Here is a 12309-nt window from a genome sequence, read left to right as displayed (position 1 = left end):
GTAAGATAAATTGTAAGAATTTTTGAAGATTTTGAATGCCATTTTCATTCCAGAAATTTGGGTTGAGCTTGAGCATGGAGCGAATGTAAATTTGATCATAAGTCGGTAGGCACTCTAATTTTCACTGTGAATTATGTTTAACCTTTTTCTAAAGGGCTTTTTCCCTGTGGGGAACTTCATGAGGTCAAGGTCAGAGGTCCTTAGTGGACAACTGAGTCAAGAATCCTGTGTGGATTGGACTCACGATTGCCGAATCGATTCCTGTGTGGGGCGAGTCGGCTAGAGTCGACTAACCGAATTCCTGTGTGGACTGTCGGTGCACGACGCTTACCTACCTACCTGCTGACAAGGTGATCTGAACCTATAGCAGCCGGGCTGACCGGATCCCATCGACTTCCAAGTACAGGTGGGATTGGGGAGATACGGAGCCAAGAACAGACCAACTGTTGGAACTGATCTTCTGTGGACAATTACACGCGGCCACAGCTAAGTAGTCAATGCATTGACACGGACCTTTTGAACACCTGGTGTGGTACTTCTGAGGTACTTCAAAAGCAGTCACCTTAATACCGGTATTTGGAGGGTTAAAAAGATCAGTCTCGTGATCTCAAGATTAAGTATAATTTTTTTTTGTAAATATTTTGTTTTCATTAAGTAGGTAGTTATTAACTTATTGGCATAACTGTTGGCTTAAAATAAATCAAATATTAATTATTATTTTGATCATACAAATTCTGCCGTCCTGCGTTTGATTTTCTGTCCTGCTGATTTGTCAAGTATATCCACTACTGTCCTCCATGGGAAAAACAGACTCATGGTGGTTTTTTTCCAAAACGACGTAAGCAAATGGGGTGTACGCTCTGAGGTTTTGGACTTTACTCCCCTAAAACATGAGAAAAATATACAGGAAAAAAAAAGAAATCAATTCGAACCTAATGAAATTCGGACTTTATTTCCCTTTAAAAACAAAATCTCCAAACCTGGAAATTAGAAAAGAAAATATGATTGGAAAGAAATTGGTTTCTAACGTAACTCACACCCTCTGATCTCTAAACCATAGCTTAGCTGAGCTATCGTAAATCTCAACCGCAAATGATAATTCATGGCATTATATACCCATGGAGCTATAAAACATATGATATACACCTGCGTACGTATAATATAAGAATCGTAGAGGGTGCTCAACAACAATCCATATTCCTTATAAAAAAAACTTTTTTTAATTTCAAATTCCATTCACGATGAAATGTTGGCACTAGGTTCATGGACGTCGCGGGGGGCAAGGGAGCACTTGCTCCTCCCCCTGGAAAACGAAAAAAAGGAAAAAGAAGTGCGAAGCCATAATGCTGTTAATTAAATGGGGTAGTGTAAATGCTCCCCTGCTCACGCTCGGAAAAATGATAAATTGAGAATATTATTAAAAAGTTAAGAATTTTGGGTAAAAATTTGCTTTGTTCCCCCCCCCCCCGGAAAAAAATCCTGGCGACGCCCATGACTATGTTTAAATAGGTATAAATCCTGGCGACGCCCATGACTATGTTTAAATAGGTATAAGAAAGAAAAGTAGTACGCGGATAAATACACACTGAATACTTTGGTCCAGGCAGCGCAAAGACCCTGTTGCATGCACCAGCCTGTGATATAAACATGACATTTTTCACCGCCATATCATTACGCCATGGAAAATTATACATGTACATGAGGCAGCTCGTGATGTCCTCCGCTGTTTTTGGTCAGTCACCAAAAAAATCCTCAAACTTCACAAGCAAATCTTGCGACCTCAAGTTGTCCTCAACCTCTGAAACGACCGGCCAGCTTAAAGCTATCAACGCAGAAACTCTTCATGTCCGCGAAAAAAACGTTGAATTTAGACGCTTGGGGTCTGTCAAGTCGACCGTGAAACCTGCCGCGGGTACCGAGCCCGGTGCTACTGCAACCGTCCTTCGCCGCTGACACATTTCGGCGGCGTCGTCACCAGTGAAAAATTGGCTTGAACATTGCTAGCTGTAGGCCTACAGAACCTGTCACAAAGAACTTATGAGTTGCAGAACTGAATTGGAATTTACAACTGCATACCTTTGAATGCTCATTTTGCGCTGATCTGAACTGAATGGACACATGGAATTCTTGTGAACTCATAATGTTGTCGAATGATCTGAATGACGGTTTTGGAAAATATATTTTGGAGTTCGTCGGAGTAAGTCCAACTTTAATTAAGGAACTATCGAGGTGAGTGAAATTTATTAGATCTCCTCTTCGGTCATACAGAACTACAAGAGGGAAAAAGCTCCTTGCGTCTCAATATCCTGCATCTTAGCAATGGTACATGATATTTCTGCCTTCATTTTAAACCTCAATTTGCAGTAGAGCACGAACATTCTTCTCTTTAATTGGGCCTTTGATTCATTTATAATCATTTTTAATGCTGCCTGCAATGAGCATGATGTAGAGCATTTTGTACACGAGGTTGTCTTTTTTATTGTTGAATATGTACGAAAATAATCTGTAATGTTTGTCTTTAATTCGCTCATTTTTATCTAGATGTTAGAATAAGCACGATTTGTTGCCAACAAAACGGCGTCCATTTCGAGTCTCCTGCATGAGTTTGTATTTTGCATGGCTGTATATTGTACGTAAAAATACATGCACGCATGCAGTAGTCAAAGCCCCTTTTGATTTAGAGTAATTTGCATATGAATACCTGCCAACAGTGTTTGTCAAAAAACTACGCGTCAGAATATACAGTGTCGCATTTTTGGTGCATTGCGCATTTTACACATGGTTTCATGAGCCATTTGAAAGACAGCGAGTGGCGCGAGTCGTGCACGTAGGGCCGCACGTGGCCGGTGCAGTGGGCGTGTTCATAGATTACGGTGATTCTTATTGGTCGAAAAGTTGTAAGGCCGCGCGCGCGATATGCGGCCAGGTGCACCGTCTTTGTTACACTTTCAAAGACATTCCATCGAGGGGCTTTTAGGGATTCACTCAAAAGCTGGAGTAAATAGGTTTCGATTTTCATTTAAACTACAGTCCATCATTTGTAATTTCTGCATTTTGTTCGTTTGAAGCAACAAAAGAGTTCAAAATCTAATGAAGGATACTGAGCAACTAACCTGATGAAGTTTCAGCTAAGCTTCAGCTGTACATTCCGAGAAAAACAGCATTCTAAGATCTCAATTTCAAATCAAAAGTTACTGAATCATGTTTTTGAATTGTTTTGAATTGCAGCTATACGCGACGTCGCGCACTGATCCGACGAATTATAACAACCGCGCGCGCGTGTGCGTCGTTCCAATACTTGTGCGCGCTGCGCTGAATAACAAAACGAACTACTAATTTAAATTTTCCTACGGTGCTTCTTAAAAATCACCGTTGGAAATGCCTTCTTTCGTTGATTACTTCAAAATGGCAGCTTCCCGGAAAGAAAAAATTCACAGGGAGTTTAGTTCCCTTACTATCTTTCAACCAAGTTTGTTTTTCAACAATAATTACGCCAGTTACTTTTCGGATGGCTGTAAATGATGGACTATAGCTTTAAAACGGAGGGTTCCTTGTAATTCAGTTTGTATTTGCTGTTTTAAATATTTATGACTGGTTTAAATATTTATGAAAACAAATAGTTTTTAGGTTTTATTTAATTATTTAAAGATGAAACGGAAAAAAAGCATGACTACCATTAATTGAGCAATTAAAAATGGAGCCAACGGATTTATCATGAACATTATAAGTACATGTTTATTATTTGGTTTAATGTAGGGCGGCTTTCTAATGGACCGAAATCATTTTTGTGGACAATGCATCCATGGATCTCAAATTTATTTTTCAAATTATTGCTCAAAATAATGACCTTTTATACACCATTAACTTTATGGAAACTTGTATATTACATGCTACAATGTTCAAGTAGACACAGTGGAAAAAAATATTTAGGAAAGAATGTTGCAACCTGACGCCACTTTTTTTTTTTTTCATTTTTATCATCTCAATGAAGGTCAGTCATTGCAAAAATGATAAGACATGTATATGTGACTGAGAACCATTACAAATTTTGATAGGAAATACTTAGAACATTTTCTTGACTCTCTTTCTGAGTGGAATGCCTAAAGTGTAGTAAAAAAACACCACCCGATTTCAAATCCCTCTGAAACAATGCTGACTTAATTAAAAAGCTGTATATTTAATTTTATTTAATCAATACGTCATATACCTAAAGTGATCGTATAACCAGTAACCAGTCCGTAAATGTTAAGGGGAACATATCAAATGTCCTGACACTAAATGTTGGCGTTCCGCAGGGGTCGCTCTTTTATTCATTGCAATGCATTTATGCCAGTGATTAATTAAATCAAATTAAGTTGTTGCAAGTCTTATGCATACCCCATAACCATGACATTAGACACGTGGCTTAAGTCTCGCATTTGTCGTCCTCCTCGGCAGGCGAATCAGTCGAGTCCCGCCTCCTCAATTCATAATTTACCTCATCCTCATCAGAGTCTGCCTCGTCCTTGGTAGCGGGAAGGTTGACAACGCAACGGAAGAAGTCGTAGCGTTTGGGGATGGTGCCTTTCTTAAAGAGGTAGTCTAACGGGTAGGAGACCACGAGAATGGTTAGAAGAGACGAGAGCATTGCCAGAGTCTTGTAAGGAAAGAGTTGGACTTCTTCCTCGTCGTCGTAATACGGGTACTTGATCAGGGCCGGTATGCCGAGCAGGGAGTCGCCGCCGCCAAAGCGTAAGATCAGGGCTACGATGTAGGCCAGCAACGAACCGTACGTGTTGCACTTGGAGAAGTGAATGACGCAGAGGAATTGAGGGAACAGCACAACGTAGACAAAGTCGGAGCAGAAGACAAAGAGCTTGTAGACGGAGTTGATTGACAGACCGAACGCCGTTGCTATGACGCCGCCTACCACAATGCTGGCACGCATCACCCACAAAAGCTCAAGTTTACCGGCCTATTGACACATACAGCAAAAACCAAAGAACTGAAGGGGGTAACACACTGAGTATAATACAGTGTTTATATGTTGGTGAAGGGCAAAACCTAATAGTGATTTACATCACCCCCGACGCAAGTTCCAAATTACGGATAACAAAGAAATATAGTTAAACATATTTTAGACAAAAAAGGGAAAACCCGAAATTCCAAATGAGTTTTGACATAATGTCACAAACACTTTGATCGATGGTCAAAACCTATATATTTTTTTCTCTAACTTATGTCCAGTGTTTCTCTTGTGGATAACAGTTGTTTGGAATGAGGACGATGTTGGTTTTGCGGTAAAATTATGGTTTTGCGCAAAATAAAAAAGACTGTAAAAATGTTGACTTACGGTAAATGATTTGTAATATAAAAAAAACAGCTCTTCCTGTAACCCACAAGAGAACTTTAAATCAGAGTGTCTCGTGTTTGACCTCAGAATGACCTTTACACATCAGAATAACCTCTGGTTGACATCAGAATGAACTATGCATGACCTCAAATGACATCAGCCTATGACCTCATTCAGGTGACTACAGGGTGGCTCTGAAATAAGTTTTGGAACAGCCATAGTTATGTATCCAAAATAATTATCTGAGCAAGGCATCAATCCATCAATTACCTTGGGACGAAACACCTGCTTGTAGACGTTGTGAGTGAACATGGAGCTAGATGAGAGAATCGAAGAATCGGCCGAGGACATAACGGCAGCCGAAACGGCCCCGAGACCAATGAACGAGATGACCGGAGGGGTCAGATACTGGATGACCAATGGGAGAATGAGGCTGGTTTGACTGAACGGGTCAATATTCCCAAGGTCAAGGGTCGTATCATTCCAGCCTGTCAAGTAAAAGTAAAATGACCACACTTAAAAAAGATTTTAAAACATAAGCAAGTAAAATACAATGTCCAATGTTAATAACTTGTTCCTAGAACATTTACACCAAAGTCTGTTTAAATCTCCCCAGCAAAAAGCCATTACTCAATATTTTACATAAATCTCAAATTCATTGCTTCTGGCCTTTGGTCTTAGTCGGATGCAAATCATGTCCCCTCCAACTGATAATCTTGGACTTGAACAACCCCCCAGTAAAGCTTGGATGCACCACTGCCCCTTAGGCCTACTTGTGCTCGCTCCCACTGCACCAAGAAGAACCGGCGGGATGCTCATTAAGAGGCATCCGAAGCCGGAGACGCAGGACAAGATCTGTGCCGTCCGTGGAGTCTTGGAGGAGAGAACGCGTTGGAAGTATGCCTGCCACGGGATGCCTCCAAATATCTGCAAGAAAGAAAGTGAGTTCATTACGGGCTCCCTCCGTGTACAAGAAGTGCCTACCCCTCAAGTTTGAGAAAGGGAGAGTTGGGGAAGACCCCCCGCCGCGAGGGACAGTCATTTATAATAACGGCATTGCTGACGACGCTTGACTGTCAGGCGAGGACACTAAGGGTGACTGATTGGAATCAACTCCCTCAGTCCATCACTTCTTGGTTCTTGGTTGGTTCATCTCCTAAATAATCCGCGTGGGAGTTTATACAGGAAACCAGAAACACGAGGGCAAATCCCTTCTTTTAGCGATAAGTGTCACTGGGTTCTTTTACGTGGCATTGGATTACTCAACACACGGGACCTACGGCTTTACGTCCCATCCGAAGGACGAAGCAATAATGGATAAGTACCTTGCTCAAGGGCACATGTGTTCACCCGGTGGGTTCGAACCCACGCCACTCTTCACGCTGAAACCCCAGAGCATGAGTCCGGTGTTCTCAACCGCAAGGCCATGACACTCCACTTCCCTTAAGTCCCATGAGTTGTTCATGGCGGCTGTCCAACCTGGACAGAATTGAACACACTCAGCACCCCATGGCGTCATGGGCCAAGTTTGGCCTGTTGCCATGTTTCCAGATGAAGAAGTTGAAGATGAAGATCATTTCATTCATAAAAGTTTAAGGTTTAAAAAGGAGTTTGGTTTAACTTACTAGTAGCAGGGCAGAATCTATCCACAGTCCGGCCTGATCAGACTCAATAGTGCCGAGCCATTCCTGAGAAGTTGACCCAATCGACTCCACTGCCTCATTGGTCATCGCAAAGGGAACGCAGATCCACTAAAAGAGTCAGGAAAAGTATGGCGAGGTCATGTTGTTGGGGGGGGGGGCTTGGCATGGACACCATCTTCCTATGGGCCCAGGGCACTTTTCAAACTGGCAATTATGGGGACTCATGATCAGAAAATAACACTTTTTTATGGCGGCACAATTACCGGCGTTAGCGCCACATTTCCAGAGTGCACTCGCTGAAAACTGCCGCTTGTGAAAAAGGGGGCACTCGTTAAAAAAAGCGACAAATACAACAAATGTTGGACATTGGCCAAATGTTGGACATTGGATATTTGGTTTACATTATATATGCCTGAATATTGCTTACTCTTTTGGCACATGAATGCGGGAACACGGGTCAGATGAGCATGTGGTACATGTACTTTATTACATTGATATCAATATTTCCGGAATACAATTGAGAAATCACACACACACAAAAAGGAAACTCCAAGCACTGTCCGCTGTGTTTTTCAACTTTTAATAGCCTGAGAAGTAAAAGAAAATCAAAGAAGGAAATCAGCTGATATCTGAAGAAAGGTTGCATGTATGCCTGATGTTTGATTCTTTGAAGTTGCGCACAGACAAACAACCCTGTCTTAATTTTTGTTGTACTTACCATGCCAACAAACATGCAAATGAGCTGAATAATATCAGTGTAGATTACCGAGTATAAACCACCGATGAACGTGTAGAACACAGCAATGCAGGCGGAAACAATGACAGACAGTGTCCTATCTAGCTCAAGTACCACACTGACGGTCGATCCTGATAATTGAAACAAGATAAAAAAAAGTTTTGGTTGGAAGGTTTTGGTTGAAAGCGGTGGCTAGAAGGCAAAACAGGCTAACTCAAAAATTGTTTTTGAAGTCAAAACACTGTTTGGTCATTCTATTTATTAGGCATTCCAATACAAATGAGATTTTCATTAATTGGAGTCAAGACCGAAACATTATTTGTACAGTCAGATTTGGTGTTCCGAGTATGAGAAACAAGTCAACTCTTTTTTTCCCGACAAAAGTGAAAGCTATATTTGTCTGTTTTCCGTTGCAAGGTATTTTTTCTTAATGGAGGTGGGAAAACGTTCATGGGTGCCGTATTCATAGCTCGCAGACCGGTAAAATAATGATCAGTGGTGGACAGCTGAATGTAGTGATCTCTTTATGAAAATAGTCATCATAACTTGGGAATAGAGTACTCAAGTTACGTGAAATGTTCACAGTTACTAATCAATAGAATGAACTTGATCCCTATGTTATTTTTAGTAAAAGGAGTACGTGAGCCACATATTTTTCAAACTATTTTTTTTCTAATTTGGTCACTTTCTGTTGGTCACGCACCCTGTTAGGTGTCACAAGAATCTACTGCACTTGGCAATACTACTAGTCAAGAGTGGAGCTATAATTAGCCTAAGCCCTTTTTTCTGCTTGTAAATTATTTGATCTGTTGTGATATCACTTGCATTTGAAGTGGTGTGGAGTGGGCTTAATCTTATCAGTGTTTTCAACAAACATATCTCATAAAAGTGAATTAAAACATGAGACACAAATGTATTAATGTTATTAATAAATTCAATACACTCTTTATTAATAAATGAAATCAATTTAAAAAAATTGATTAAGTAATTATCTTTTTATTTTCAAATTTGTTTTATGGTGATTAGAATAGATGTACATTTTCGGTCCATATCGTTTTCAGTCCCTGAAATTTTTCACTTGCAGCATAAAAATCAAGTTAAGGTGTTCCGTAGTGAACTGAGCTTGCTTACAATCTGCTGTAACATTCATACACCAAGTTCTTGCTAAAACCATGTTCTTGCGGCAATGGTCACTACAGGAATGCACGATGCATTTGTAACTCCGCGAGAACAAAACTTTCTAAGGGTAATATGTATACATCAGCACCAAGTTCAATGCAATAATGCAACGATGTGTTTTTCATAATCCAGTCAGCTTAATCGACCTTTCCCCTTTAAAAATTCAACCCAATTTTCTGTTTGTAAATAATTTAATCTGTGGTGATATCATATAAAATTTGAAGTGGTGTGGAGTGGGATCACAGTGCATGTGAATAGAGACTTGATGTCTGGAGTTTTACAGACGACCCTTACCTAGAGCATTCAATATGGCGGCCGTATAGAAGAGATCTCCTGTTATGGCGGGAATGAAGAGTAGCCCACACATGCGGGAGCCGTACTTGTTCTCGAAGGGGTCCAGCAGGGTGAAGTAACCCTTCGATCGCATGATTTTGGCAAAGAACAGACCACCTGATAGGGTACAAGACCAACCATTATTGTATTGAAGAGCTCGGTGAACAGAACTAAAAATGTATTTTTCATATATTATTCATCCATCATCTGGTAGCAATTACGTCAAGGAGATTAAAGGCCATGAGTTTTGGATCTTTTCCTTGAATCTCTAATTAGATATCATGGGTGATAGACCATTATCATGTTGCGGCCATCTTGATTTTTTTTCCCATTCAAATCAACGTAACCAAAGAGAAACTGGACGGAAAAATAGTCTGGTTCCTTTTTGAACAAAACATCATTCAGTACTGTTATTGGATGCAGGGAACATGGCTAAAATGGTGGCAGCATGATAAAGGTCTATTGGGTCTGTCAGTGCCACAGACATACATTTTCTTCCATAACGCTAGAATTGCCAATGAAAAAAAGAACAAATCAAAGAATTCAGATAATAACCTTCGAAATCAAGCTGGCACTTAAGCTTCATTGGTGGTCCCTAGTTCGAGATGGCTTGGGTAGTAGGCCTACAGCTCTGCTAATGTTTCCAATGCGTTCGACCCTTATTCCAGTAAGAATTTTTCTCTTTCTTCGAACTTTATTTGAGGAAAGATTAAACGACTGTACCTAGAACGAGACTTATTGAATATGCCCAAGTTGCCTGGGTCCAGACTAATCCAGAATTCCCATAAGGTTTGAAGACGTATTCAGCTGTTCCGTTGATGAAACCTCCTCCCACCCATGTAGCTTTGGAGAAGAAGGGGAAAAGGAAGAAGACAATTAAGAAGAAAAAAAGGAGAGATGTTGCACACATCTTCACTGCGCAGCAAATGCTGCAAATGAATCTCAATATCTGATCGAGAGCACTTTTTTTACCCAGGAAAACACACTGATAAGATGTAAAAATTGAATAAATCCTGAAAAAAGAAAGTGTATGGGCACGATGAGACTACAACGCCTTAACAGGGAGAACCTTGGTCCATAAAAATACAAGTTGACAACCCTGTTCTGGATCATATCTAATTATTGTAATAATGCATTTATGAATTTCCCCTTCCCCCGGGTTGCCCCACCCAAGAAGTGACAATCTCCAACATGCATGTGTGAGCCTTATGGTAAAATGTTTGTGAGTGACCGAATTCCCCACCCTCGGGCTTGAAAATGTGGCTATAACCCTGAAATAAGAACAGGGACAGCGGGGGTAGGGGACAATTGATAGGTGCATAGGAGTGGACTTCAACCTTTGTTGTTTAGAAGAAAAAATACAAATTTCTGACCACTTTCGTAATGAACTTGGACATTAAACCTACCAGTCATGGTGAAGATCCCAACCACTGCTCCAATGTTTCTGCCAGCCAGCATTACTTCCTCTTGATCACTGGATCCTTTGCTCTTGCGAGAGGCCCACAGCCCGACGGCCAGAATCAGCAGGTAGAAGACAATGATGCCGGCCACTCCTCCCCAGTTTATAGCCATCTTGGATTCTTAAATCAGAGGCCTGCAAGTAGGGCAAGAGGGAAAATCGACCTGTGGCGTATTGGCTGTCTGCTCTGCAGAAGGAACAGAAAATCCACGATCTGCACAGAGGGAACGACAAGTTTTACAACACTTAGAGTTTACCCCTATTTCGACTTCTCCATGATTGTTTAAGCAACTTCGTTCCAGTGTCGTATTGAGTCCCTTACAAGTCTATTTCAAGTAACAGTGAATGAACAATATAACAGACCGTGGGCCAGAAATCCTATCTCCGCCTAGAAAATGAAGTCCGTCCAAGATTTCTGGTGGCAACATAATTTAATGATTTAAATATATGAGGCAGAGCAGACTTTTTCCATAAATGTAAATGACCGAATTGTATGTCATTACATAGTCTTTGTTGCCGAAAAAAATCATAATTAAAGTACTGTTTTGGTAATTAAATAGGAATTTATGCAGCAAATAACGCTTTGGTCATATTCAGTGTCGTATGCTAACACAGTATTTTTCCAAAGTATCACGGAAATTGTCCATGTGATGCTGAAAGATTACTGAATTAGTCGTTTATCCAAATAAAACAAACTGTCTAAAACTTGAATTCCAAAGATAGTATAATTATGGGAAATAATTACAAATGTATGTGATAAAACAAAAAAAATTCAAGGCATTATTATTCTCAAATGCAGAGCTCAAAGAGGTCTTTGTAGATGACCGACTTACTTCATTAACCTAACGTAGCGCATTTTGATGCCAAAAGTTAAAAAAATGGGACTTGTGAGGACTTGTGAGGACTTGTGATGGTTGCCGACAATAGTGGTATTGTTAACTACACTGCTTGCTTTTCATTCAATTCGATTAATGAGAAATTTGATGGGTTTTCAGAAAACCAAAAAACTTCACTGAATCATGTACATCGCAACACTTCGTCCGTGGTATAGCTAAGCCTTTTCCTTTAATAAAATGGAAAAACTGTGACAAGAACCAAATAAACCAGTTTGTGAATAACTGTAAAACCGTCTGTGTTTAGCCAACATATATGTTTGGAACCACAGGATCCAAACACCAGTTAAACACAAACTAAACTTAATAGTGCAAAAAAGGCGATAGTTTTACCTGTCTCTTGCGTCTTGCAAAGCACATGCACAGTGGGCTGAAGATTATAGTGAAAACTGTGATTTATTCGAACAGATCCATTCAATAAATATAGTATTTTATAGTGTATGTAAATATTTGACTTGCTCTTATCATGGTGTGTTTGATGTCGTTAAGATAATAAGTGACAATTCATATATCCGGAGTGCATTACATGCGGGACAATGTCCGAAGTTTGTGGCTATGGCACTGGCGGGGGAGGGGGGGGGCATTGGCAGAGTACCCCCCCCCCTCACTTTTTCCACTTGGGGCATCCCCCCCCCTTCCACTGTTGACAAGTCCCAAATTATTGTATGATCTGGTACATATAAACAAATAAGTTATGTCAATCTGTAGTCTGGTGTCCCTGGAAACAAAGTAAC

At 40.4% G+C, this 12309-nt stretch overlaps 2 protein-coding genes across 3 annotated transcripts in view; one reads left to right on the top strand and one right to left on the bottom strand.

Annotated features, from left to right (window-relative positions):
• Positions 1-2187: 2187 nt before the first annotated feature.
• Positions 2188-12309, top strand: part of LOC119720405 (negative elongation factor A-like) — a 28656-nt gene continuing 18534 nt past the window's right edge. The window contains exon 1 of one of the 2 annotated variants that reach the window (XM_038190071.1): positions 2188-2229. The gene's annotated coding sequence lies outside the window, so the exon portion shown is untranslated. The remainder of the gene's footprint in view (positions 2230-12309) is intronic. The other variant, XM_038190070.1, reaches the window with a different exon arrangement.
• On the bottom strand, positions 4038-10909 carry LOC119720409 (high-affinity choline transporter 1-like). The gene is made up of 8 exons (XM_038190074.1): positions 10630-10909; positions 9947-10066; positions 9185-9340; positions 7694-7842; positions 6958-7083; positions 6106-6259; positions 5603-5820; positions 4038-4954 (listed from the first exon to the last, which is right to left on the bottom strand). The coding sequence occupies exons 1-8, from the start codon at positions 10793-10795 to the stop codon at positions 4406-4408; spliced, it is 1638 nt and encodes a 545-aa protein (XP_038046002.1). The 5' UTR covers positions 10796-10909; the 3' UTR covers positions 4038-4405.

The sequence above is a fragment of the Patiria miniata genome, unplaced genomic scaffold (genome assembly GCF_015706575.1).
Source record: "Patiria miniata isolate m_02_andy unplaced genomic scaffold, ASM1570657v1 HiC_scaffold_9, whole genome shotgun sequence".
Classification (NCBI taxonomy): Eukaryota; Metazoa; Echinodermata; class Asteroidea; order Valvatida; family Asterinidae; genus Patiria; species Patiria miniata.
Note: the sequence above shows the minus strand (reverse complement) of the source record. Positions and strands in the feature narration are given on the sequence as shown.